The sequence below is a fragment of the Scatophagus argus genome, chromosome 15, assembly GCF_020382885.2.
Source record: "Scatophagus argus isolate fScaArg1 chromosome 15, fScaArg1.pri, whole genome shotgun sequence".
Taxonomy (NCBI): Eukaryota; Metazoa; Chordata; class Actinopteri; family Scatophagidae; genus Scatophagus; species Scatophagus argus.
In genome coordinates, this window is record NC_058507.1 from 15,807,425 (window position 1) to 15,832,539 (window position 25,115).

Consider the following 25,115-nt stretch of genomic DNA (forward strand, 5'->3'; position numbering starts at 1 on the left):
GAATTTTGAGTAGAAATACAGTATATTTCAAAAGAGTAAATAACTAAGTGAATTTGCATCAGGTTTAGCACAAAAACTAGAGCAGTGAGCAGGCTTCAGTGTGATGCTCAGACTCACCCTGTCTCAGCACTGTGAGCTGTGCTGAAGCAGATGTTTCTCCCAAGGCATTGTGGGAGATAAAAGATGTGGAGGCCCTGTCTCTGAAGCCAGTTAGAGACAGTGAAGTGCTGGGTCTGCCTTGGGCCTGAATTCTAAATACTGGCATTAAATCTGAACAGATGATATAAATCTAATCAAAGATTAAAAAAAAAAAACGAATGGGAGTATGAGAAAGCGATTTAATATTCTAAATCACTGTTCTGTTATGAGCATTATTGATCCTCTAGTACTCATATTGGCTCCCTTTTTTAAATATTTTTATCAGTGGGCACGTGGAACTCTTGAACTGCTTTGTTTCTTGCCAGTTGAGCATTTAGCTAGTGCACATCTGTCTACAAATGAATGACAATCACAAGAACACATATTGTTGTGTGGGTGTTAAAAAGTACAAACATCTGTTTTATCTCAGCTGTGAACACAGCTCTGTTAAAGAAGAAGCACTCGGCTGGGGAGTAATTAAATATATCACTTACCTATTTGTACTTTCTGGGCTCCTGTTTGTTGTTCCCGTATCACACATCACATCGTCTTTGCATTGTGATACTATTGCAGTCTTTGAACATAAACTGTGATAATAATAGTCACTGTATATGTTCATCTCAACTATGCAACACCAAAAAAAACCCCCAAAACATCCACCACCTGGATTCATGTTAAGACACAGATTAAAGATACAAAAGATGTTAAAACACAAAAGACAGGTTAAAACCAGAGGGGTCAAAATCATTTTAATGTATTTTATTGTGTCTTTTATGAGACCTTCGGGGTTCTGTTTTCTGACTTGGGAAAGCTCATGCCAGAGTCAGAGAAAATATTTTACATCTATTTTCACAGACTCCTAGTAGTGAGTAGTACTGCTCATGATGAATCAACTTCATATGTAAAATCAGGGGAATGCCCCTTTAATCACAAACATCTTTATAACTAATAACTGAAGTTCTTAGTGAACCTGCACAGAGATGTGAGGATCATCTCCAGGTAGGAAGGTGTCACTCCCTGTCTTCCTCTAACTGAGGTTCAGAGGAGGGTAGGCAGAAGAAAAGACCCCTATCAAGACAACTATACACATGCACTGAAATCTTAAAAATATTAACTTTCCTGAACTGATTGTATATGTAAGAAAAGAGTGCAGTAACCACAGTTACAGAGTCCTCTTCCATTGTGCTAGAAGGTTGTGTTTGCGGCGGCTGGCAGCCTCTCTCATCTGGCACACATTTGGGCAGGTCCACCCCTCTGAGTCGCATAGAAGACCCTAGAGGACACACACTTAGCACTGGATCAGCCATGTGTCCTCCCTTTGGCAGATCAGACCTTCTCCACAGCAGTTGTAGAACTTCTGAGCGTGGGGCTCACAGGATGTTCGTCTGTGACTGTCGGGGGGGGGGGGCAGAGGTCCTGGCTGCACACCCTGCAGCCCTCGCCCTCCTCCCAGAGCTGCAGCCACCCACGGTGCCGAGGCAACCCAAGGGAAGCATGGAGCCATATGCTCGTGCATATACAGACACACAGGCAAAGCTGAGTCATGCTGCTGACCTGCATCAGCACACAAAGTCAAACACAAATATCTGCCTGATCAAATAATTTGAAAACACACAGAAACAAAATGAAACTCTAAAATGCTTACAATGTGAAGCAATTTTGTGACAGGAGTAGACCTAATTGTCTGCTGTTCTCTGACAGCCAAATAGTCACATGTTGCTCTTCCTCTGAGGTCCAGATGTTATCTTCTGTCTCTTCTCTTCTACTCTCCTTTGTCCTTTTCGAAATTGGTCTGGTATTTGTTATTATTATTACTATATAGCCCTGATGAATTGTTTTGCTATTTTGGTTTCCCCCTTGAGATTTCTTTATCGGCTTCAGATCCTTTCTAACAAAGAGACAGCAATAGCAGTGAATGAAGCAAGCAAACTTCTCTCATCTCTCTCCATCTCTAAGGTATTCGACTGTCTCATCCTTCCTCCCTCCAAACTCTACTGCCTTTCTTCATGTGCCAGCATCTCTGGGCATGGCAGGAAAGGCAAATAGGCTTCAGAAATGGCACAGGATATTTTAAAAAAATCCTGCTAAAACTACACTTCATCGAAATGCAAGGGAAACCAACAACTGCCTGTGGTAAGAACATAATGATCCCAATATGTATTTCACATGCATTATTCAGCATACAAGGATCTGAAGTTAACAGAAAATACAGCTCTGTTTTCGAAACTCTCCATCTCATGCTGTGGTGTGACATTCCTGGGTTTGGAAACATTTTCTGATGATTTCATGATGATTTCTATTATGAGCATTTGTCTCTCTAAATAGAAAATATGTGAAAATGTGGGGAAAAATAAGCAATTCATTTTAAGAAAAACTATATATATAACTATTATATATAGGCTTAGGTATTAGATTAACGTTTCTCCAAATAAGGTATAAAGTGTTTGTGCTAGTGTGTGTGTGTGTGTGTGTGTGTGTGTGTGTGTGTGTGTGTGTGTGTGTGTTGAAGTACTTATACAATACATTGTCACTTTTACACCACTTGATAAATAATGCAATTATGCAAATAGATTTCCATATAGGATCTTATTTTCTAGAAACCTACATCGCCAGATATTATTTATACAGAATGTTGCATTGCTGAATATATGGGGCCAATCAGGAAACTTTTGAGGCTTGGTCCTCATACAGCAGCTTCACAGATTAAGGAATTAATATCATAAATATTGTATTGCCATGTTGTTAGTGTTTTATTGCATGTTGGTTGGTTTATTTACATCATATTTTATTTTATTTGCCAGATACTAAGCACATGTCTACATTGTGCAGTGAAATGCTTCATGATGTAATGATAAATGTTTATGGATACCAGTATTACAGTGTAGATCTGGTCCCTGTCTTTATGTATTTAATAATATAAACACATATGTGCTGCTTTCATTGCTGATTGCTGAGTTGTTGTGTTTGGCCAGGCCCAGTTAGTTTACTAAACTCGGACTTACATTTCTGTGTAAAGTTTTACAGCCTGGATTTCCTTTCTAAGTAACGTGGCACTTTTCCATTTGGCATCCAGTATGTTTGAGATCGCGCCCACAGGTGGATGCACAGCACAGTCACCTCCCTGTGTGAATGGTCAAAGGAGTGGCTTTGTTGGAGCGTTGTCTGACGTCATGGCCTGAGAGGCGCACACGTACTACGGCAGAGACCTTTTAGAAGGACCGTGAAGGCAGCGATAATGTATAGTGTGAATTCGTTTTGTACTTCAAAATAAAAATCAACGTTGAGTTATGGCAAGACTTAAACACGCTTATCGGCGGCTGTAGCTATCATACAAGGCATTACATCACCCATTGATCAGTTGATTTGGATCACAATTTAAAAGGAAGTGAATTTAATGATGAACGGCGCAAAGTTATACACGCTTGCGCTTTTATTTTGAAATAACAGACAGAGGATGTTATGCGCCAATAATTGACTTAACTCTGTTCCACGTTTCACAGGAAGTAAAGAAACGTCTAAAGGAAAGAAGGGAAACTTCAGTAAATGAACTAACAGCTAAACATTCGTTCATTCTTCGCACTCACACTTTTCCTGCTTCTCCTGACCAGGTTTATCAAGACACTCAACAATTACTACAATTCACTTTGATATCGGCAAACAGTAAGTCTTTTTCATTGACAACCTCAGTCATTCAGTACGATGTGGTTTCATTTGACAGTTTGTCAAATAAGTTATACCTTTGCTCGCTGGGTTAGACTTTGATTTAGCCTTGAGTGGAACTAGAAACTGGATTTCGGCTAAAGTTAGACACAGAGCTTTATTAATCAGTTTGTTTGTGTTGTATTGTCTGGTCTGAAAAGCCCAGAATAAAAAATATGCATAGAATAAAATAGAGCAAAGGGAAAATTAGACGAGTGTTATGGATGTAGGCTGGATGGCATGTAGTGACATGAGCAAACTATTTCCATGCAGCATTCACGTGTGTTCATGGCAATAATTTTGAATATGAATAGAATTAAATTATAAAACCTTTATTATGTTGTGTACAAGTAGCTACAGCCTCAGCATATCTTACAAAAATAGCCATGAAGTTTCTTCATCCTGCCAGCACTGTAATTGTTTATGTGGTCAGACAGGTTAAGGCTTGGATCTGCTGACGTGGGACAATATGGGCAGGTCATGAATCTGTCAGCTTGGCTCACAAAGTTCTCAGGTGTGCTCAAAGGGGCTCAGACAAAAGTGTATCCTGTTTCTTAAGATCCCGTCTTGAGTGTGGTTCTCAAATCACATTGCCTCTGTCGCAGCGACAACCACAGAACGCCAACTCTGATGTAATAACCACGAGAGGATTTTGATTGCATGTACTAGACTGTGTGTTGCATTTGACAGGTCAGAGGATGGCAGAGAAGGTGCTTGTCACAGGTGGAGCGGGCTACATTGGGAGTCACTGTGTGGTGGAGCTCATCGAAGCAGGTTACCAGCCAGTTGTAGTAGATAACCTAAGTAACGCTGTGAGAGGTAAGCTATCCAACTGGAAACACAGGATGATTGTGTTTAGTGCAGTGATGCTCATATCAGGTGTGTGTGTGTGTGTGTCTGTGTGTGTGTGGGTGCCACTTCCTATTGTCAATGGAGGAGAAGGTGGCATGCCAGAGAGCATACGTAGGATAGAGAAGCTCCTGGACACCAGCATTGAGTTTCATGAACTGGATCTTTTGGACAAACCTGGACTGGAAAAACTCTTCAAGAAGGTCAGAAAGTTAATGCATTTGATTGACTAAAATAAATGTTATTGAATAAATGCTGGTCTTTGATAGATAAAAAAAAAACTTTTTGCCAATAAAATAATCCCACATTTTTATAGACTGTTTTTGTTTGTTTTTTACCCAAAAATGTCCTTGCTGGCCGCCGTATATTCTCAGATAGCATTGAAAATAGGTTGCATGATATAATGCTATCAGACTGTTTATGCATATTAGTTATAGAAAGTCTTTCCATATCAGTCATACCCCTTACACAGGACTATATGCCTGTCTGTGTTGCAGCATTCTTTCAGTGCAGTGATGCACTTTGCAGGCCTGAAGGCTGTTGGGGAGTCAGTGGAGCAGCCATTACGCTACTATAGAGTCAACCTCACTGCTTCCATGAACCTGCTTGAGGTCAGTTTTATGTTTTCATTTGATGTGATGTAGCATGTCCTCCATTAAATCTGCAGCCTTCATTCCAGCCATCCCTCTGAACTGATCAATATTTGCATGAATCTTCATCTTTATTCGCTGAGTGCATGACAGTGTGTGTTCATTTGATACTGAGTTGGCTGTTTCTAACACTGCACCCATCCTAACCTTTAATCTGTGGATCTCACTGTGCCCTAAACTCTGCGTTTATGCTTATTCTTGAAGTGTGTGTGAGAGCTGCTTTAGATTGCTACCTCACTGGCCGCTGACCGTATGCGTGTGCCGTGTTTGTTTGCATCTGCATGTGTACCAGGTGATGCAGGCTCACAGGGTGCACAATCTGGTCTTCAGCAGCTCAGCAACGGTGTACGGAGACCCTCAGCACCTTCCCATCAACGAGCAGCACCCCGTGGGCGGCTGCACCAACCCCTACGGCAAGACCAAGTTCTTTATCGAGGAGATGATCAAGGACCACTGTAAAGCTGAGAAGGTACTGATGATGAGGCAGAAAGACATTCACAGATGCACACATACGCAGTATGCATGATATCTCATTGTTGCCTTTGGTATGATCAGAACTGGAATGCAGTGCTGCTGCGCTATTTCAACCCAATTGGAGCTCATTCCTCTGGCCTGATAGGAGAGGACCCTCAGGGGATTCCCAATAACCTGCTGCCATATGTCGCCCAGGTACAGGAACTGTCTGACCAGTACACAGCTAGATCAGAGCATGCAGTGTTTATTCCTCTGTGTGTCATTTGCTTTGCTAAATTTAACTCCCTCTTAGGTTGCCATTGGGAGAAGAAAGTACCTCAGTGTGTTTGGGAATGACTATGACACACTTGATGGGACAGGTAAGTAAATTGCAGTGCACAGTTTAAATTTTTTGGGTTCTTTTGGGCAGAATTCTCTTAATGACAAGTAAAGCGCCACAGCATGTCTTTATTAAAATTTTAATTTATTTTACTCTTTCAAGGTGTGCGAGATTATATCCACGTTGTAGATCTGGCAAAGGGACACATAGCAGCTCTGAAGAAGCTGAAGGACGACTGTGGGTGCAAGGTATGGATGAGACGAGAAGAAAACACACTTTGAAACATGTTTTCAGTCATTCTGTCATTCATTTCAGTCAGTCTGCTTCAGTGTGCGCTCAGATTTTTGAGATATTTATGGGAGTGCTGGGCATGTGTGCATTATTGTGTCTGTAAGGTTTACAACCTGGGAACAGGGAGAGGCTACTCTGTGCTGCAGATGGTGAAAGCCATGGAGAAGGCATCAGGCAGGGAGGTGAGTGACAGAAGAGCTCTTTTGTCTGCCAAGTAAATTGTCTTCATGTGGTGTGATTGCATTGTGTCACCTGAGAGTAACTGAAGTAACTTGGAGTAGTGACCACATTATGTCATCCCTAACCCACCAACCTCAACTGACAATGATGGTATCCAGTCTCTGATCCACATTTTTTCAGGTTAATCCACCATCATTTTTTAATAATGTTTGCTTAATCTGTCCTCTCCATAGATCCTGTACAAAATTGCCCCACGTAGGGAAGGAGACATAGCGTCATGCTTCGCTGACCCTCGTCTAGCTGAGACCGAACTGACCTGGAAGGCCGACTTTGACCTGGAAAGAATGTGTAAGGACTGCTGTGCTACGAAAATTATTTCTCAATATCATCCGAGTCTCTTCAGCATGTATTTGATGTGAAATGTTTCCCCATAATATGCTGATGTTTTTCTTGTACCTGTGCAGGTGAGGATCTGTGGCGCTGGCAGTCCATGAATCCAACAGGATTTTGTAATGGCACAACCTCTTGATGCAACTCCAGCCTTTTGTGTCTTCTAAATCACCTGGCCAAAGCAAATCAACAACTTTCTCATTTTTGCTTATCACATAAACAAATGATAAAACATTCAAGGGAGCTGAATGTTTTACTTTTTATCACCTGTAATTTTCTATTTGTTATATACTCATGGTTATCTTATTCTCAAACTGATTTGAAGAAATGTATAAAAAATGTCTTTTTGGGTGCTGTGTGTTGTTATTTCAGATTCACAATTGATATTTAATCTATTAATGTATTGATCTGCAAGCCATAACAATGAAAGAATAAATTAATTTTCTTACTGAGGAAGATGAAGCCTTCATTTCAACTCCATTGTGAAACTGAGCTGTTTCAGATGATTGTGAAATGGGTTGTGATGTTACAGAGTTGACTACATTGCGAAATCCAATCTTTGAGAGACAAACCCTCATGAATATTGGAGGGAAAGATGCATTCACCTGTAATTATGATGAGCCTGCTGTGAAGTCACCTCTGAACCACAGAGGAACGTTACAAATGCCTTCAGGAATGTCAAGTGATGCCAAAACAGAAGGAAGAAATCTACAAATATGTTAAGGTCAGTTGAGGGTTTTGGGCATGAAGGAATTATTGTATTAATGTTGCTGGATTTCATATGGCTGGGATTTTCGGTGTTTGGTGTTAATAACCTGCTCAAACAGTACATTTAAACGAGGCGCTAGGGCTTTAAATGGCTCCTTGAACCCCCGGGCACCCAGTTAATAAACACCCACGTCAGCACAGCGCTCCAGTCGATCTAGCCGGGTTTCGGTCTTTAGGGCTGAGCAGGAAGTGCCTGACTGTGGACCCCGGACGAGAAAAAAAGAGAAGCAAAGGGAAAAAGGCAAAAATAATAAAAAAAATGGATATGGTGGCGGACTTGGGGGCGAGTAGACTCTATCGGGCGCCGGGTGAATCAAGTCACCAGTGAGTATCGATGGATTTTGTCAGGGGTATCACGGTGCAGGGCGTAAGCGGGTCCTGCCGACACCTCACGCCTGGGAAAGAGTCGCTGGGTTTGGGCAGCAGGCAAATCCTCCCCGCTGCTCGCTTGCGCTCCGGACCTCCGGCGAGAAGTGGGGGTGGTCATGAGGAAAACGGGCGTTTTAGCGCGTCTTATCCCCTCTATGCTCACATGTTTATTTATCAGCTCGCAGCACGCTCAGTTGCTGGAGGTTTGTGTCTATTTTTCTATTGTGTGCTGGCTGGAGCCTGAAGTGGGCGTCGCTCCAGGACAGACTGGGCTGCTCTGGTGCGCCGCTGCCCGCTTTTCCCTCGCAGGACTGCAGTACTCTCGTGTCGTTTTGTAGGTCGGCCGATGTCTGAATTGTCGGAGAATAGCTCTGCTAAGGTATTAGACTTGATTTCGTGTGACATGAGGAGCACTATAGAGTCTTGCGGGCGGGCGTTGCACCGTGGGTTATCGGGCGCCGTGGAGCCTGTCAGTAAGCATCACATAATTAAAAATGAATGCGTGTAATTCAGAGTCTACACGAGGATGGTAAATAGGGTAGAAGAAGAACTATTCTGCAAATGAGGTTGCGACATTTTTTTCTCCCCTTGGAAGGCATGTCCGGGTACAGTGTTTTATTTTCTCCTCCCATCAGTCTGGTGTGTTGGTAACATCCAAGATTTCATGCGCGTTTAAGCTTCCCACAGGCATGATTACAGGGTTTTGTCACCCGATGCTCTCTGACTGGAGTCGGGTGTAGCCCATTAGAAGAAGATTTTGATTGAAGGCTCGTCCAGCCAATCACAATGCTCAATGAAGTCCGGGTGGGCGGGTCGCCTGCGGAGCTGGAGATGGTCCAGTGCAGAAACAAAGACAGAGGGTGAAATTGACAGCTACATCAGTGGAGTGTCACTGCTGTGCTTTTGGTGTGACCCGCAGTAAATATCCTGGGTCTGTAGCATAAACATTTATTAAGGCAATCTGACAGTCATAAGATCAGATGTCCCATGAATGATACTTCAGGAGTGCATGTGTTCTTCCTTAATATGTAAAAGTCACATTATACGTTAGGTATGCATACAGGCTCATACATTTAGACTGTTAATTCAGGATCATGATGATGAAAGTGTCTCAGTTTCAGTAATGAGTGTCTGCAAGGCCTCTGTGTTTTACTATTTCCTCGCAGAACAAGTCGGTCTATGCAGCGTACGCAGCCAGCCTGAGTTCTGTCATGTTGTCTCCTGCAGGCAGCCTCAGAGGTGGTTCAACACCGCTGACATCACAGTGGCTCACCAAAGCAACCTGCTGAAGCAGCTCAACCAACAGCGCCGACAGGAGCTTTTCTGTGACTGCAGCGTGCTGGTTGAGGGCCAGCTCTTCAGGGCCCACCGCAATGTCCTGTTCGCCAGCAGTGGCTACTTCCGCATGCTGCTGTCCCAGGGTCCCGAGGGACTGTCTGATTCTGTCAACGCCACCTTCGATGTCTTCAGCCCAGAGACGTTCACCGTCATCCTGGATTTCATCTACTCCGGCCAGCTGGACCTCTCCAGTCACAATGTGATTGAGGTGATGTCTGCAGCCAGCTACTTGCAGATGAACAACGTCATCAACTACTGCAAGAACTTCATCAAATCCTCCTTGGACATCAGTGTGAAAGACGAAGACAGCGACCGATGCCTCAGCTTGTCTGAGACCTGCAGTTTCACCAGCGGAGCAGCAGAAGAGACTGCAGAGCAGCAGCAGCAAGGCCCCAGCTCTGTGAGCCCACCGCCAGCACTCTGGACGCGGGACAACTCCAGATCCCAGTCCGCCTTTATGGGGAAGGACTCAGACCAGGACGCATCTGCCTCAGCCCTGAACACTAACCCGAGCAGCCCTGCTAATGAGCTAAACACAGAGGCAGAGGACCTGCAGGACCCTCACGACCCTTTGTACACCTTGCCCGGATCAGAGCGCCGGAGAGGTAAAGGGGGAACCAAGAGAAGAGCACCCAGCAATCGCTCCAACCAGCACGAAGATTTGGACATCCAGGAGGCGAGGACACAAAAGGCTGAGAAGGCAGAGGAGCTGTATGCTACTCTCCCATCTATTGTGGGGGTTATTGAACACTTTAATAAAGGCGAGTTGGACTTTATGTGAGAGAATAGAAAATCAATAGTTCTTTTATCTTTAGAGAAGTGAGAAAAGAAATTACATACTTCATCATAAACAGACTGGCGTGATTGTAGCCATCAACAGTTGCCAAAAATAGTGATATTCAGGATATAAGCAAAATAGCTGAAACAGTTTCTCTTCCTCTTTGCAGACTCCAACCCTATAATGCGCTTCAAGTGCCCCTTTTGCACTCACACAGTGAAGAGGAAGGCAGACCTGAAGCGTCACTTGCGCTGTCACACTGGGGAGAGGCCGTACCCCTGTCAGGCCTGCAATAAACGCTTCACTCGTCTGGAGCATCTTCGGAGTCATTTTGAAACGGTAGGTTTGTTTAAAACCGAACCTAAACCTAAACATCAAGTTCTGTCATTTATAATTGGTAGTTTCAAGCCAGCTTCAGAAACACAGAGATAGTGATCAAGCTTTCAGGCTGCGCCATTGAAAAAACAAAAGATGCTTTGTTGTGTTAGGTAGATCAGTGTTCACAACCACCTACACACCCCCACGCAGTAACTTAACCAGTACTAAACATATTTACATTCCTATTTTTGGCATTTATGTTTCTTGTTTCTCCACAGATCCATCAGGCCAGGAAGCTGGTGTGCAGAAAGTGTAAGTGTCAGGTGACAGAGGACACTGGGCATGTGGTGTGTGAGGGCACACGACGCTACCGCATGTGCACTGCATGCATCCAGGAAGTGGGTTGTGACAATATCCCCATAGACAGTCTAGAAGGAACCAATGAGGTGCCGGCCCTGTTACTGGGAGTGGATGGGGAGGAAGAAGGGGACACCAAGAGGAGCTGGATGGTAACCGACGACGACGACCTGGCTGAAGACTCGGGTGCCGACCTCATCATCCAGCAAGTGGATGACAGTGACGAGGAGCTGCAGTGAAATGGAACCAAAGTGTGTGTGTGTGTGTGCTGAAGCCATGCGAGAGTATTTCTGCATAATATATGTGATCCACTGATGTAAATACACACATTTATGATATATTAGTTGTCTATTAGTTCAATGCGACTGATTAATCTTTACTTTCAATGGGAATGTTGACTTTTGTGACAACATGGAATGCTTTTTGTTAACCCTCATAAAGATATGCAGTATCCAAAGCATGCATATTCAGTGTTTCCTTTGTTCCAATTCTGCTCTTTCAAAGATATCTTTTTTCATGCATGAAAGAACATCTTTGTTACTTTTTGAGACTGTGTACTTTGATAAAAGCTTGCATTTGAGTAAAACGAGTTGACAAAGACATAATAATGACTCTGCTCTTTCCCTACTTCCTGTAGGTAAAGTTAAGAGCAGAATCAGTGTCTCACAGCTGCAGTGCTCATGCTGATTGCGTTTGATTATGATATGCACTATGATATGAAGCCAATTATTATTTATTTGTTATGTTGTTTTGTTTTTGTTTTTTTTACTTTTTGACACATTAAAGATATTTTTATACATTCCGGTGTCTGTGTCTTTCACTCGTTGTCTGTTTCAGTGTAAGTGGAAATTAGAATCAAGTCTTGTAAGAGGAAATTGTATTAACAAAAGTAATGAGAGAAAAATAATAAGACAGTCTGTGTTGTCAAAAGGCAGCTATAACATTTAATTATGTACATGGGCAATGCCCGCCTGCATATGTACTTTGTTTACAATTAATTTTGGAGTTTACCAAATACCACTATGTAATGTCTTCAAGGGAAACAGTAACACAGGTATTCATCTTTTTAAAAAATGACATTTGTGTATAAGAACATTTCCAATAAAATTTGAAAAATGCATTAAAATTAATTGTGGTGTCTTTGCATTCACGACATTTTTTTTCAAAAAGCTTTAAATTATGCTTTTAAACTTGAAAATAACTTTTTTGCAGTCAAGTAGCATCAGAGGAAGCATCAGAGAACATCAATAGGGTACAGATTACGAAAAATTTAAAACATATTTCTCAAACTTTCTTGGGTACATAGGACTTTTGTGGTAATGGTAGCTTAACCCGTATTAGTATCTTAAATTTTCGAAATATTCTGAGATATTCTTTCAGTGCAGATTGCCGGTGTACAGATGGCGCCCCTGAGGAGCTTTTAGATCCTGTGAGCGCTCCTGTCCTCCCCAGCTGCGGAAGAAGTGACGTCACTCTGGAGGCTGGACCAACATGGCGGCAGTTATGAGGCTTGTCAACAGAAGCACTTTAAGTTCTTCAATGGGTCAGCAGTATCTGGCGTTTAGCTCCGCATCAAAGGTGCAAGCAGTGAGTTTCTTTGTGCTGTTACCTTTCAGTAGGTTGTATTGTGCGAGTTTTAGCTGGTAGCCCGCACATCCCTGCTAGTCAGCTAGCAGTTAGCATCCCCTACGACTAAGCTGAATACGTTTGCTTGTTGACTGCTGGCTTAGAGCGCCAGCTATTTGTAATTTAACACGAACATGTAACGTTACAGCTACTTTTACTTCGTTAAATGTGTGTGTGTGTGTGTGTGTGTGTAGGCTGGTGTAAGAGGGGGCCAAAGACTTCCAGAAAAGGTGAAGATAGTGGAGGTGGGACCCAGAGATGGCCTTCAGAATGAAAAGGTAAAGTTATGTAAAAACAATAACGACATAATTATACACCAGCTTTTATAACTGGGAAATTCCTCAGCCTAACGTTAACACCGCTCAGAACGCTCTGTTTTTAACCATCAGTATTGTGCTGAGCCTGGGCAGGTGCATAGCTCATGTGCTGCGTCACCAGGAAAAACAATCGCAGCCATGCATTTTTGTCAGCGTTTTGTGTTTCTCATCTTGTTACATTATTGCTTCCCCTACCAGACTGTAGTGCCGACAGAGACAAAAATTCATCTGATTGACATGTTGTCTGCATCTGGGCTGCCAGTCATCGAGGCCACCAGCTTTGTATCTCCAAAATGGGTTCCCCAGGTGAGTTTGTTGTCTACAAACAATTCATATGAAAAGTACTGACACGCCCCACTGAGGTCGGTACAGAAACTGCAGCGTATAGGAGAGGAAGTGGCTCGTTTTCTCCTGCATAAATTGGTTTCTGTCCTTTTTTGTCCAAATTTTAGATGGCGGACCAGGTGGAGGTGATGAAGGGGATCTCTAGGAGACCTGGAGTGTCTTACCCTGTCCTCGCCCCCAACCTCAAGGGTTTCCAGGCTGCTGTAGGTGTCAAGCATTCCAATCCAACAAACTTTCCCAGCAGTTATGTAGACATGCTGTTTATCCAGTGTCTAAATGTTTCACTCAAAATGTTGTTTCTTTGCTCTTATTTAATACAGGTGAAGGCAGGAGCCTCAGAGGTAGCCATATTTGGTGCTGCATCGGAGCTGTTCAGTAAAAAGAACATAAACTGCTCAGTGGATGAGAGTTTACAGCGCTTCGACGAGGTTGTGAAGGCAGCCAAAGAGGCTGGTGTGCTAGTTAGGGGGTAGGATTACTGGCTTGCTCTTGACTGTCAACAAATGTGTAAATCGTCAGAATTATAGAGTTTGATTTTTCATCTGTGTTTCTTGTCACCACAGTTATGTGTCATGTGTTCTTGGATGTCCTTATGAAGGTAAAGTGGCACCTGAAAAAGTTGCACATGTGAGTTCTCGCTTTATACCTGTTTATGTTACATAAACTGGCAGAAATGAATTTATAATCCTTCAACAACCACATAAATACAACATAAGCAGTGTCACCCATGCAGCCAGCTCAAACTTAGTCTCTTCTCTTGCAGGTAGCTAAGCGTCTGTACTCCATGGGCTGCTATGAGATCTCCCTCGGTGACACTATTGGAGTGGGGACTCCAGGTAGCATGAGTGAAATGCTGGAGGCGGTGAGCAGGGAGGTGCCAGTCAGTGCCTTGGCAGTGCACTGCCACGATACCTACGGCCAGGCCCTGGCTAACATCCTTGTTGCCTTACAGGTCAATGTTTGAAAAATGCAGAGGGTGTGGAGTGTGCATGAAGGTGATCTATTGTTAGTACAGTGTTAACTCTATTAGTTTCAACGTAAACATCTCCTTTATTTTGCAGATGGGAATCAGTGTGGTAGACTCGTCAGTAGCCGGACTGGGCGGCTGTCCCTATGCCCAGGGGGCTTCTGGGAATGTTGCTACTGAAGATGTAGTCTATATGCTGCACGGACTTGGGATTCAGACAGTAAGAAGTCACACGTTTTCTTTCCCTTTTGCCTCCCTTGTCTTTTAATTTGTCTATATTAGCGATTCAAGCTGCTGCTCTTGCTTGCGTATTACTGTTCAAAAGTTTTGCCTACCACAGAAACTTGATTGTAAACAGTCAGATGGTTGAGAGGACCACTCTTTGTTTCTGAATGGTCTTTCATGCTTTTATGTTGTTTGCTAAAAAGTAATTATTTAGAAGTTTTGTACACAGCGAACAAACTGCTGTACAATGGTTCAACTAGATAACAGGGATATAGAAAATCTATATGAGGATATCGATTTTTTTTATTTTTTTTGGGGGGGGGGTCATTTCACATATACTATACTATTTTTGCTGTCAGAATTAATATTATTATTTTTATCTATGATGGTTTTTATCGGAGGAAAGAGTATGTATGTATGTATGTATGTATGTATGTATGAAGTATTGTTTATTTTTTTATACTTTCTATTTTTTCTTATGAGGACAAAGTGCTCTTTCATGAATGAAATGCACCACGCTTTGCATAATGTTCTACCCTGTCATAATTTAGCATGTAGTCATAAATACTGTGTATGATGTGAGCACTCTCAAGTTTGAACCTCTGACTTTCTGTCCTTTTCCTAGGGAGTGGACCTCTCAAGGCTGATGGATGCTGGCGCTTTCATCTGTCGAGCCCTCAACAGAAAGACCAACTCCAAAGTGGCACAGGCCACTTGCAAACTGTAGACAGAAGTCTAACTATGGGCTCTGTTACAGACTATACACTACATAATCAAGTAAAATGGAATCGCCATCTTCTGTGTGTTCTGTTCACCCCATTTCAATTTTGGTTTGATTCATCCTCTGGTGATATGAGAATATTGCTTAAAGATTTGGACAGGGCAGACCCCTCCTTTTGTTTCAGAGGAAAATCTCTGATTAGATCCTTGCTACATGATAGCATAGCTGGAACGGTGCCTTATGTAAAGTCAGTCTAATCATTCAGATCCTACTGATCAAAAGCCATGCCTTCACCTGTTTCTTTAATAGCGTGCTTACATTACTTTCTGGACAGTGGTTACACCAACATGAAGCACAGACTTTGTCTAGAATAATAAATTAACCAGTAAAAATGTCCTAGGGAATGATAAACTCACTGTTGATGTCAAGCACAGGCAGAAGTGTTGTTTTGACTTCTATCGTCTGATGTATGCAGTGATCACTGTCTTCAAATGAATTACGTATAGGGAGCATCTATGGAAAATCAGTCTTCATGAACTTGGGCATTGTACTGGCTTGGGGAAAATGTTGATGTGCTGTATTCCACTGATTTTAAAATAGATTTTTAAATTTAAAGTTTTAGTTGTACTATATGTTTAAGTATTTATTTTTAAATGCTTGTCTTCAGATTTAACTTGTATGTACCCAAAAAGACTGTAAAGTTTTAAAATAAACATTATTTCTTCAATAACATGTCACCAAGTCACCATTCTTCATTCAGCTCATCTTTTACAAAGTCCATAGCTATTTTTGAGTTTGCACCGTGGAAATGATTCAGAATAAACACAAACTCTTTCCTTTGCCGCACCTTAAAAAAACCAGACTGACAAGTCTGACAGGCATACTGAGATTCTTACTGCAGGCCTTTGCAATACTTAGAAACATGCATTATGTATCAAAGACAGGAAAATAACATGTCACGATGACTCATAGCAAAGTCAAACTGTTAATATAAGTCAAGGGGCCTGGTGATGGTTAGTAAGAAACATCATCAACAGCAATGGAAAAAAATCTACTTTAATAATAATAATGATCAGACAGTAGGGGAATGTGAGGACAAAATGTTTGTACTGTCTTAAGGCAGCAACTTAAGTTTGTTTAGAAAGCTAGTGTTTGTCCCACAGTATCAATTATTACTTAACGGTATATAAATCTGAAATAATTTCTCAAATACAAACCACATGCCAGAAATGAAATTAACACTGCATCAATGTGAAGTTCTTACTGTTAAAACACTAAACAGAAACACATTTTTTAATAGATTTAATACATTTAAATGTATAAAAAAAATTACACAATACAAACAAGTGCAGAAAAGACATTTCCACCTGATGTCCACAGTGGACAATTAGGGACTCAAAAATTCTTAATATTTTAATGAGCCATCTCTTGGTCCAAACTTTCTCCCACCTCCTCCACTGTGCTTCAGCTCTGACAACACAGAATTAAACAGCAGCATTCCTTTTGCCTTATTTTAATCAACAGTGGCCTTGGATGAGGTGAGTTTGTGTACAAGCATGTTAAAACACAGGAAGTCTATGTGCAGCGTGTGGCTGTGCAGCATAAACCTGAGACCAAGCATATGCCTGCCAGGGCTTTAGTTAAAGAGACAGACCGATGATATATGTAGTATGTTGTAGTATTGAATCTCATATGAGAAAATAAATGCAGTTAAAACACTCATTTTGGACCAAGTATTACTTATTCATAACTTGACTAACTCATAACTCGTGACTTTGGAGTGTCCACATTCTGCAGAATTGTTTACCCTTCTCAGATGACTTGAGGTCAGCAGTACAGCAAATTGTGACGAAGGTATGAGTTCAACTGACTTAAAGGGCTAGTATGTAGGATTTAAGGTCAGAAATTGAATATAATACTCATAAATTTGTACATTCACCTGAAGCTAAGAATCACTGTGTCTTCACCGACTTAGAGTAAATCTTTCATATCTGTAGAGGGCCTGGGGTCCTCTTCCACGAAGTTTGCCATGTTCCACCGATATGTTTCTACAGCAGCCCAGAAGGGACAAACCAAACACTGGCTCTGAAGAAGACCTTTTGTGTTTTTAGCAGCCACTATAGTGGATGGTGAAACAGGGGCTGTCCAGCTGGTTCAACCACCCCACTAGAGGCCACTAGATCCCTGACACCAGACCTTATAAATAATAAAAGAGACCACTGAAATGTGCATCAGGGGGCCTCAGTGACAACAGAACACCCTGACACACCACTGTAGACACTGGCAGGGAGGGTGAATACCTCTGCCAGGTGTGTCCTACCTTCTTGTGTGCAGTGTTTCAGGTCCTTGCCCTGCCGTGTCAAAACTCCAATCACATCAAGACAGACAAACTTCACTGGAATGTTCTAATATGGGTGAAGGGGTTCAGTTGAATAGGCACACAGTTTATTGTATTCAAAAAAGAAACCCACATATCATTAACAAATCAATTTGGTTGTAAGTGATTTGTAAATATTGTGGATGTTGACTTGGAAACCAAAGTTCAGGCACTCAAAAAGAGTCTTAGATGTGGACACAGGGGCCCACAGGAAGAATCCAGTGCTGATGACTCAACTTCCAGGGTCTGACACATAGTGTAGTTTGGCTCATAGTTCTGAGTCTGTTTTCTGAGGTTTGCTGTTGGGTTCTAGCCCAAGCTCTACTGATCACTTGATCTTCTGCCTGATTTTGTCTTTGTTTTCAATTATCAAGTCCAGGACAGATTTGGGGCAGAGGCCCGAATCTTTTCTTCAAGTTTGAGTCCTGCCGGTCTGTATCCAGACTTGTACAAAGTCTTGTCAGGTAGAGGCTTTTCCTTCGATTCTGGGTTTGATGTGGCTGAATTGCAGTTGTTGAAGGGGTTGTCGTTGCAGTTGTCTTGATGAATGACCACGTTCCGACTGTGCCTCTTCATCTTATTTGCACAGCGTACAATGCGCTTGGAGATGAGATAAATGATCTCGCAGATATTCAGGACAATGCAGAGTGCTGAAGCTCCAACCATGAAGTAGGTGAAGACCTTCTTCTCAGTCGGGTGGCCAATGTAGCAGTCTACCTGGTTGGGGCAAGGCGACACCTCACATTTGACTAATCTTGGAAGGTAGAAGCTGTCGTAGACACGGTGCAGGATGTACAGGAAGGAGATCTCGATGCCCGTCTTTACAAAAAGGCTGATCAGATAGGTCCACCACAAACCACCATGTTTCTTGCCTGTGTTGATGTACAGCTTATTGTTGTCACCATGCTTGGCCTTGTACTTACGCTCACGGTCATCACGGTATGCCACGTGCATGACCACCATTAAGGATGGGCAGGTGACAAAGATGAGCTGCAAGGCCCACAGTCGGATGTGGGAGATGGGGAAGAAGTGGTCGTAGCAGACATTGGGGCAGCCAGGCTGCTTGGTGTTGCAGTCAAAATCCTTCTGCTCATCTCCCCACACTCGCTCTGCCGCCACCACGTACACCATCACCCTGAACACGAACACCACAGACAGCCATACCCTCCCAAATGCCGTCGAGTATTTGTTCACCCCACTGAGGAGGCCTTGGAAGGTCTTCCAGTCCATGTCCTTGGCTGGCAGTCAAATATGTCTTCTCTGTGATTCCTCTCTTGCTGGTAGTAATTTATCTTCAGACCTGGATGTGGCAGAATGAAGAATGGGTGAACAGGTTTTCATTGTCTGCTGAATATTCTGCTTTGATGCTGTGAACATCCATGTTAGCGGTGTCACACTTAACCCCAGTTGGCTACAATAACAAAAAACCTTTTACTCTGACTTTTTTTTAACTCACTCAATCAGTTTATCTTCCGAAGTTGATTTAATGTGAAAACATCTCCCGATGGTCTCATTTATCAGCCCTACCAGGAACAACCACTAACAATAACATAGTTATGAGTAGACCTCAAGCAAACTTGTTCATGAAAGAAACAATTTGGACCAACGTTATTAATTATTATATTTGTATTCAAATATAAAAAAAAACAGCATGTCTGCTTCACAAACTTTTATCCAGTTATTTATTTAAGAAACAAAGTAAATACTCAGCTTTTTGTTATGTATATGTTGTGCAGACCTTAGTTATTCGAATGCCTGGTCTTACAAAAAACAGCCTTTACGCACAGGCTGTATGCGTTATTTGGGCATATTTTCTTCAGAGCTTTAACTCTTTTACGACATATAACTCTTCCACAACCGGCTGTGATTAATTATCGTTTCATAGGCTGTCGTATAAAAGCCAACGAAGTAACACAAATGAAAGCACTCCTTTCCAGCGGGCTGAAACGCGAACTAAAAAAATAAAAGAAGCTTAAGTCATCTTAGTCACATCATAAGTTAATAACAGTGAGTTTTCCACTTACCAAAGAAGTGTTAATCCATTTTAAGCTGAAAAGACACGCGACTATATGTATTTACAACGGATTTCTTGCTGCTTTAATATTGTTTTAGTCCTTTAACAGAGAGAATTGGCTCTCTTCGACAGGTAGAGAAGCGCAGTGTTGAGAAATGTGTCTGTGGGTGTGGTTTAAGAGGGAAGACTGGAGCTACCCCAGATGTTGTTCTTTCCCTTCCTCCCTCTCTCTCTCTCTCTCTCTCTCACACACACACACACACACTCATGCCAGTGTTAGGTGGCAAATCAGATCAAATGTTTTTGCACAACAGTTATCACAGGTCATGGAAACCATTTCCAGGTACTTGAATAGGAATGAGAGATAGCCACGCATGATCCAACAAGTCCGGAGCCGGATAACCAATCACAGCCTTGGTGATTTGAGTTTGGCAACATGGAGACCACAGAGGGGTCTTTGTAGAAAACTAGACAAAATTTAGTTTAATTGCACAATAAATGAAAGGACTCAAAAAGTGTCCCAGGACACACCACAGACAGACACAGACATCTAGACAGTGTTTAGAGGCTTTTTTTTATATTTCATATTCCAGGAAGAAGTGTCTCCCTGTCCCAACGTGTTTCTAACTACTTCACACAGTATGTAAGAGACACACCCTGAGGTGAATGCATTTTTTGTTGTTATGCACGTCCTCAGCTTCTTTTGTTGCAGGTATTACAAGTTCTAGGCAGCATATTTTCTGAGAAGTGGCTGTTGGGGAGGCCTTCAGCATTATTACATTTCCTGATTCTTCCTTTCTTCCATTTATTTCCCACACTATTAATGTTTTTCTGCTTTTTTTATGCAACACCCAAACAGGTGTATTGTGTTTCCTTTATTCTTTTTAAAACTAAGCTCGACTCAGATGACACTGTTACACTCTCCAAACTCGCAGAGCTTCTAAGCTCATCCTCGCTATCAGATCATGAGCTGGGTCTCCACTCCACCATCCACACACTTTCCCAACCAAACTTTTCAGTTTTCTTACTCTTCCCAATCAGACTGCATCACTGTGTCTCCGTTCTGTGGGGAGAACAGCCCATGATCAGCAGTGTTGAAGGGAATATCAAATATAAGCACAGTAAAAAATATACCAGAGCTTGCCAGTTCTTGCAGACTGATGCCAAACTACTGACATCCTGTGTCTGCGTTACAATCAACGATAAAGGACTTGTTCAGACACCACTAATCTCAAGTCAAGTCAGGTTGTACTGCTCAGTACATATTCTCTATGGGTTTGTTTCACGCTCACAACACTAACGGCTCCCATCCCATTTCCAAGAAGTTAAGAACGCACTACCCAATAACCTTTTCTGAGCACAGCATACTAGATGTTATGCCTCCATTTTAAAAGCTTGCGATGTAATTGTGTGAGACACCACATGCACAGATTATAAACTTAGGCCACCTGATAATTAAGCTGAATTGCTATTTTATTTTCACTTTGTCAACATTTCTGAAAAAAAAAATTGATGTGAAACCAAAATGCGGACAGTGGTTCCATTGTCTGATGGATGGCAGGCTAAAACACAAATAAAAATAATAATAAATAAACCAGTCATATACTTTCAGCCTTTGTTCAAATAAGAAGCAAGGCTCACACCTACAGTGAAAAGTAACGCTGTGAAGAGATATTATATTGCTGGTTTCTGTAAATGAAACACTTCATCTCTAAGTCTTGCAGTTATGAACTAAAACTCTCAGGATATTGTTAGAGGCATCAACTCCAGCTCTGCTTTTCAGGAAATTCAGATATGACATAAAGCCCAGGCATGTGGACACAACAACTCTAGTTGTTAAAAGAGTACTTAAGGGTAGTTCAGTTGAGCGAGACAAGAACCGAGTGGGGGTTTGGGGTTGTGTCTTGGCTCCAGATGAACTGGTCCAGGCAGTCTGTTGGGACACACCTGGAGGAATGCCGCCTGTGAGTCAACTTCTGCCAGCTGCAAGTCACGACAAGACAGACCAACACAAAAGGATAAACACATCACTTTTCACTGGTGATACTGTGAAAGGAAGGAAGTGTACCAGGGAACAGAGAAAGCAAGGACGGAGAGAAGAAGACAAACACAATCCCAGAAGAACTGGGAGGGTCTTGTAATGGGAGTATATGTTGGCTCATTTACAAAACCACCCAGTCAGGCTGGACTGCCAGAAAGAGTACTGAACATACTGAAGCTTGCTTATTGTTTCAGAGCCAGTCAATACCACCATTTTATAATATTTTTACATTACACTTGAGAGCTTAGATCCTGTTTGGACAATATTTCCACTAGCACAGACAAAACGTGATGACTAGCTCAGACTTTAGTTCACCCAGTTAATTCTTGCACGACTGACTCCCAGAGAGAGGAAACAACCTCACTGTGTACTTGTATATGGACGTGTTGAGTCTTCAGTCTCAAATCACAATCAAAAAGAAAAAAAAAATCCACTTCCTCATTGTGCTGACAAATATTTTTGCTTTAATCTGCAGAGGGTTCTGATATTCATCTGCTGACATGCTATACAGTGGAGGTGAAAAATGACTTTCCAGCAGCGAGTCATCTTTCCTGAAACACTGCACTGGTTACTCTGAAAATCCACAGACCCCACTTGTTAATAGATTTTGTCGGAACAACTGTCCACTGAAACAGACATTAACGGTCACAGTGGTGCCTGCAGATGATCCTTTCACTTTTTGTTGAAAGACTTTGCTTTGTTTGAGTTTTTAAAATGTCATTCTTTATTGCTCTAAGCAGTCCAGACTATATTTAATTTTCTTTCATGGTATTGTGGTGGAAGCAGACATCTCATAACCTCTGCAGAGATCTGAAAAACACTTGCACGGCTCTGTTTTTTTTTTACTCTCACTCCATTGCTCCTATCTGATGTTCTAGTGTAAATACTGGGTAAAACACATTCAGAGGCAGAAACAACCAACAAATTCCGGAGCTGGGTGGATCCACGCACGTCAGCAAGGATGAATCAGCTGAGGAAATGGAGACTTCTCCTCTGCCCTTCTCAAAAGTACCAATCAACCCAAACAATGAGGTTCAGTGCAGCGTTTGTCAACCAGGTTGAGGTTTTAGAAACAGAGCGCCAGTTGAGGAGGGGCAGCTTCATGAAACACATGGAAAAAGTTTGGAGAAGAGAGAAAGGTTAGCAGAATCAACAAATCCTTTATCTGGTTAATACTGTTCTTTAGTACCCTTACAGTACTTCTGTACAGTACAGAGCTACTCTGTATGCACCGCCCTAAATGGTTTTCTTAATAACATGAACAAAACTCACATTTTCAAAACATAAACATGATCTTTAATGAAAAAAAAAGAATAACATTAACAACTAGGCAGCCACACAGCACTTCAACGCAGAGAAATATGCATGTTCTGATTCTCATCAACTGCTGTGTTTCTGACACTGCACTCTATCAAGACAGCAGTTTAAGACAGTAAGATGCACAACAGCACAGTCTTTCAAACCTTATGATAAATGATGTAAAATATTGACAAAGAATCACACATGAACGTGTGAGTGAAGGGAAGAGACGCAGAGCAGTGTGAACTAAACATTTGGAGGTTGGGCAGAGAGCAGAGGGAAAATCTTACACAGACCACCACATGTGTTTGTAAAACCATGCTCTCCAAACCACGGTGACTCATGTCACTGGTATCAAGGCCAGATCTGACAATACACCACATTAGAAACTTGCTTTTTTTGATGCATACAATCTACAGAATTTCCTTTCTAAAAATCTCTGTAAATACTGTGACCCAAACCCACAAAAGTGAGTACATTCCAGATCAATGACACATAAGACCTGTGGCCAAGAACTTCGAATTCTCTGACAGTCAAAACAGTATGGAACTACTTCAGCTGTAGTTCAGTGTCTGAGCAGAGTAATGTCCGCCGACAAGTCTGCTCAGGAAGTGCCTGTAAGTGAGGAGAGGCATTTTTCCTTTGCCTTGTCTTGTTTTTCATCAAGTCTTTATTTTCAGTTTATCATGACACAACAGCAACGCTGTATGAAGGAGCAGGAGTTTCAGGGGTGCTGCCTGTCAGCTTTAGCCTGTTTGACTCCATCAAGTTGCTCCCACTGGACAATGTGTTGGTCACGATGTGGTGAGAGTGATGGACTGTGGTGAAAAGCTCAGCGCAGCGTTTGCCAACCAGGTAGAGGATTTCGAAAACAGAGAGGAGGATGCAGACCAGGCTGGTGACCACCATGAAGAGGGTGAAGATTCGTTTCTCGGTGGGCCGAGAGATGAAGCAGTCCACCTTGTTGGGACAGGGCTTCTGCTCGCACTTAACGAGCGAAGGGAAATCGTAGCCCTCATAGATGTGGTACAGCAGGTAGACGAAGGTGGCGTCCACTCCTATTTTGAAGACCAACGTGAGGACGTAGGTCCACCACAGGCCTCCGCGCTTCTTGCCAGTGTTCTGATACAGACGGCGGCAGTTTTCACCATTCTTGAGGCGGTTTTTCCGTTCCCTGTCCTCCCTGTAGGCGACATGCATCACCACCAGGAGAGAGGGGCAGGTGACGAAGATGAGCTGCAGGGCCCACAGCCGGACGTGGGACACGGGGAAGAAGTGGTCATAGCAGACATTGTGGCAGCCGGGCTGAGCTGTGTTGCATTTGAAGTCTTTCTGTTCGTCGCCCCATACCTTCTCTGCTGCCACCACAAACACCATGACTCTGAAGACGAAAACAACGGAGAGCCACACTCGGCCGAAGGCTGTGGAGTACTTGTTCACCCCACTGAGGAGGCCCTGGAGGAATGCCCAGTTCATGATGAGGTGTGCTCACAATCTGCGGTCTCTTCCTGCTGATGGAAGACAGCGGAAGTTCTTTCCAGCTGAAATGGCACAAACAAAACTCAGGTATCTACCACCCTAAAAGGAAAAAAAGAGCACACTTATATCACTGTTACAGGAAGCGGCTAAGACAGCAAAGAAACGAAATGAGGGACGACTGGGTCATTAACATGTAAGTACACGTTAACATCTTTAAGGCAAAAAAATAAATAAATAAACAAAAGAAACGTGAGCATTTTAACATAGAAAAGAAAACTTTAAGACAAGTTGGTCTCCTTTTATGTAAGCAGAAGCATTTCAGCTCGTCGCTGAAGTTCAGTCACACAAATATGAGACGAATCAACAACTCACTCCGCGACGCCTGCCCTAAAAACATTTCAGTGTTTACATTCCGAGCGCAATTACGCATATCCCAAACGTCCACTCCTAAAACCAACAAAATCCTGACAAATTGGCATTATTATCCGATTCACAACCATACGTATCCACTGGTATACTTACAGTCCAAGCGCTGTTGCTGAGGGTCCGTGTCGGAGCTGAGGAACAGGCTCTGGATGAAAATCACCGATGTGTAGCTCAACAGATTTCTCAACAGAGGACGGGAGTGGAGGGGTGGAGCCGTTCGCCTGCCATTTCCACTCACCACCCAACCTGCTCAGGTGTATCTGCCGCACGTCCCCGACTATATGCTTGTCCAATCAAGTGAGAAGGGGAAACTAGTGATTTTCTATTCTACGTGACCGTTTTATCATATCCATGAAACCG

The 25,115-nt window shown here is 42.5% G+C and overlaps 5 protein-coding genes and 1 pseudogene across 9 annotated transcripts; 3 read left to right on the forward strand and 3 right to left on the reverse strand.

The window, feature by feature from the left end:
* Window positions 1-1,099: 1,099 nt before the first annotated feature.
* LOC124072219 lies at window positions 1,100-1,683 on the reverse strand (annotated as a pseudogene).
* A 1,935-nt stretch (window positions 1,684-3,618) lies between these two features.
* gale (UDP-galactose-4-epimerase) lies at window positions 3,619-7,443 on the forward strand. 2 transcript variants are annotated; one of them, XM_046412527.1, is made up of 11 exons: window positions 3,619-3,798; window positions 4,528-4,656; window positions 4,774-4,889; window positions 5,184-5,297; window positions 5,629-5,805; window positions 5,892-6,005; window positions 6,103-6,169; window positions 6,292-6,377; window positions 6,525-6,602; window positions 6,834-6,948; window positions 7,065-7,443. In XM_046412527.1, exons 2-11 carry the CDS (start codon window positions 4,536-4,538, stop codon window positions 7,127-7,129), a joined length of 1,053 nt encoding a protein of 350 aa, XP_046268483.1. In that variant the 5' UTR covers window positions 3,619-3,798; window positions 4,528-4,535; the 3' UTR covers window positions 7,130-7,443. The 2 variants fall into 2 exon arrangements, with proteins under 2 accessions (XP_046268483.1, XP_046268484.1); XM_046412528.1 differs by having other exon boundaries at window positions 3,620-3,798; window positions 4,777-4,889.
* A 112-nt stretch (window positions 7,444-7,555) lies between these two features.
* On the forward strand, window positions 7,556-11,717 carry zbtb8a (zinc finger and BTB domain containing 8A). 2 transcript variants are annotated; one of them, XM_046412525.1, is made up of 4 exons: window positions 7,556-8,082; window positions 9,355-10,226; window positions 10,413-10,582; window positions 10,840-11,717. In XM_046412525.1, the coding sequence occupies exons 1-4, from the start codon at window positions 8,018-8,020 to the stop codon at window positions 11,155-11,157; spliced, it is 1,425 nt and encodes a 474-aa protein (XP_046268481.1). In that variant the 5' UTR covers window positions 7,556-8,017; the 3' UTR covers window positions 11,158-11,717. The 2 variants fall into 2 exon arrangements, with proteins under 2 accessions (XP_046268481.1, XP_046268482.1); XM_046412526.1 differs by lacking the exon at window positions 7,556-8,082 and adding an exon at window positions 8,105-8,506.
* A 620-nt stretch (window positions 11,718-12,337) lies between these two features.
* Window positions 12,338-15,851, forward strand: hmgcl (3-hydroxy-3-methylglutaryl-CoA lyase). 2 transcript variants are annotated; one of them, XM_046412530.1, is made up of 9 exons: window positions 12,338-12,496; window positions 12,739-12,822; window positions 13,060-13,167; window positions 13,314-13,409; window positions 13,527-13,675; window positions 13,770-13,833; window positions 13,970-14,158; window positions 14,268-14,393; window positions 15,024-15,851. In XM_046412530.1, the coding sequence occupies exons 1-9, from the start codon at window positions 12,410-12,412 to the stop codon at window positions 15,123-15,125; spliced, it is 1,005 nt and encodes a 334-aa protein (XP_046268486.1). In that variant the 5' UTR covers window positions 12,338-12,409; the 3' UTR covers window positions 15,126-15,851. The 2 variants fall into 2 exon arrangements, with proteins under 2 accessions (XP_046268486.1, XP_046268485.1); XM_046412529.1 differs by having other exon boundaries at window positions 12,349-12,505.
* Window positions 15,852-16,157: 306 nt separating this feature from the next.
* gjb3 (gap junction protein beta 3) lies at window positions 16,158-19,722 on the reverse strand. Its single transcript, XM_046412532.1, has 2 exons — window positions 19,521-19,722; window positions 16,158-18,796 (listed from the first exon to the last, which is right to left on the reverse strand). The coding sequence occupies exon 2, from the start codon at window positions 18,724-18,726 to the stop codon at window positions 17,866-17,868; it is 861 nt and encodes a 286-aa protein (XP_046268488.1). The 5' UTR covers window positions 18,727-18,796; window positions 19,521-19,722; the 3' UTR covers window positions 16,158-17,865.
* Window positions 19,723-22,402: 2,680 nt separating this feature from the next.
* On the reverse strand, window positions 22,403-25,006 carry LOC124071727 (gap junction beta-4 protein-like). Of its 2 annotated transcripts, none has more exons than XM_046412534.1 (2): window positions 24,852-25,006; window positions 22,403-24,428 (listed from the first exon to the last, which is right to left on the reverse strand). In XM_046412534.1, exon 2 carries the CDS (start codon window positions 24,324-24,326, stop codon window positions 23,535-23,537), a length of 792 nt encoding a protein of 263 aa, XP_046268490.1. In that variant the 5' UTR covers window positions 24,327-24,428; window positions 24,852-25,006; the 3' UTR covers window positions 22,403-23,534. The 2 variants fall into 2 exon arrangements, with proteins under 2 accessions (XP_046268490.1, XP_046268491.1); XM_046412535.1 differs by having other exon boundaries at window positions 22,403-24,391; window positions 24,852-24,992.
* Between the last annotated feature and the right edge of the window lie 109 nt (window positions 25,007-25,115).

Excerpts from the sequence above, each read along its gene's own strand:
- zbtb8a (XM_046412525.1), top strand. The coding sequence starts at position 8,018 with ATGGATATGGTGGCGGACTTGGGGGCGAGTAGACTCTATCGGGCGCCG. Across the intron at positions 10,227-10,412 it reads TATTGAACACTTTAATAAAG|ACTCCAACCCTATAATGCGC; the intron begins GCGAGTTGGACT and ends TCCTCTTTGCAG. Across the intron at positions 10,583-10,839 it reads TTCGGAGTCATTTTGAAACG|ATCCATCAGGCCAGGAAGCT; the intron begins GTAGGTTTGTTT and ends GTTTCTCCACAG.
- gale (XM_046412527.1), top strand. The coding sequence starts at position 4,536 with ATGGCAGAGAAGGTGCTTGTCACAGGTGGAGCGGGCTACATTGGGAGT. Across the intron at positions 6,006-6,102 it reads TGCTGCCATATGTCGCCCAG|GTTGCCATTGGGAGAAGAAA; the intron begins GTACAGGAACTG and ends ACTCCCTCTTAG. Across the intron at positions 6,949-7,064 it reads CTTTGACCTGGAAAGAATGT|GTGAGGATCTGTGGCGCTGG; the intron begins GTAAGGACTGCT and ends GTACCTGTGCAG.
- hmgcl (XM_046412529.1), top strand. The coding sequence starts at position 12,410 with ATGGCGGCAGTTATGAGGCTTGTCAACAGAAGCACTTTAAGTTCTTCA. Across the intron at positions 13,168-13,313 it reads CTCCAAAATGGGTTCCCCAG|ATGGCGGACCAGGTGGAGGT; the intron begins GTGAGTTTGTTG and ends TCCAAATTTTAG. Across the intron at positions 13,410-13,526 it reads TCAAGGGTTTCCAGGCTGCT|GTGAAGGCAGGAGCCTCAGA; the intron begins GTAGGTGTCAAG and ends TATTTAATACAG.
- gjb3 (XM_046412532.1), bottom strand. The coding sequence starts at position 18,726 with ATGGACTGGAAGACCTTCCAAGGCCTCCTCAGTGGGGTGAACAAATAC.
- LOC124071727 (XM_046412534.1), bottom strand. The coding sequence starts at position 24,326 with ATGAACTGGGCATTCCTCCAGGGCCTCCTCAGTGGGGTGAACAAGTAC.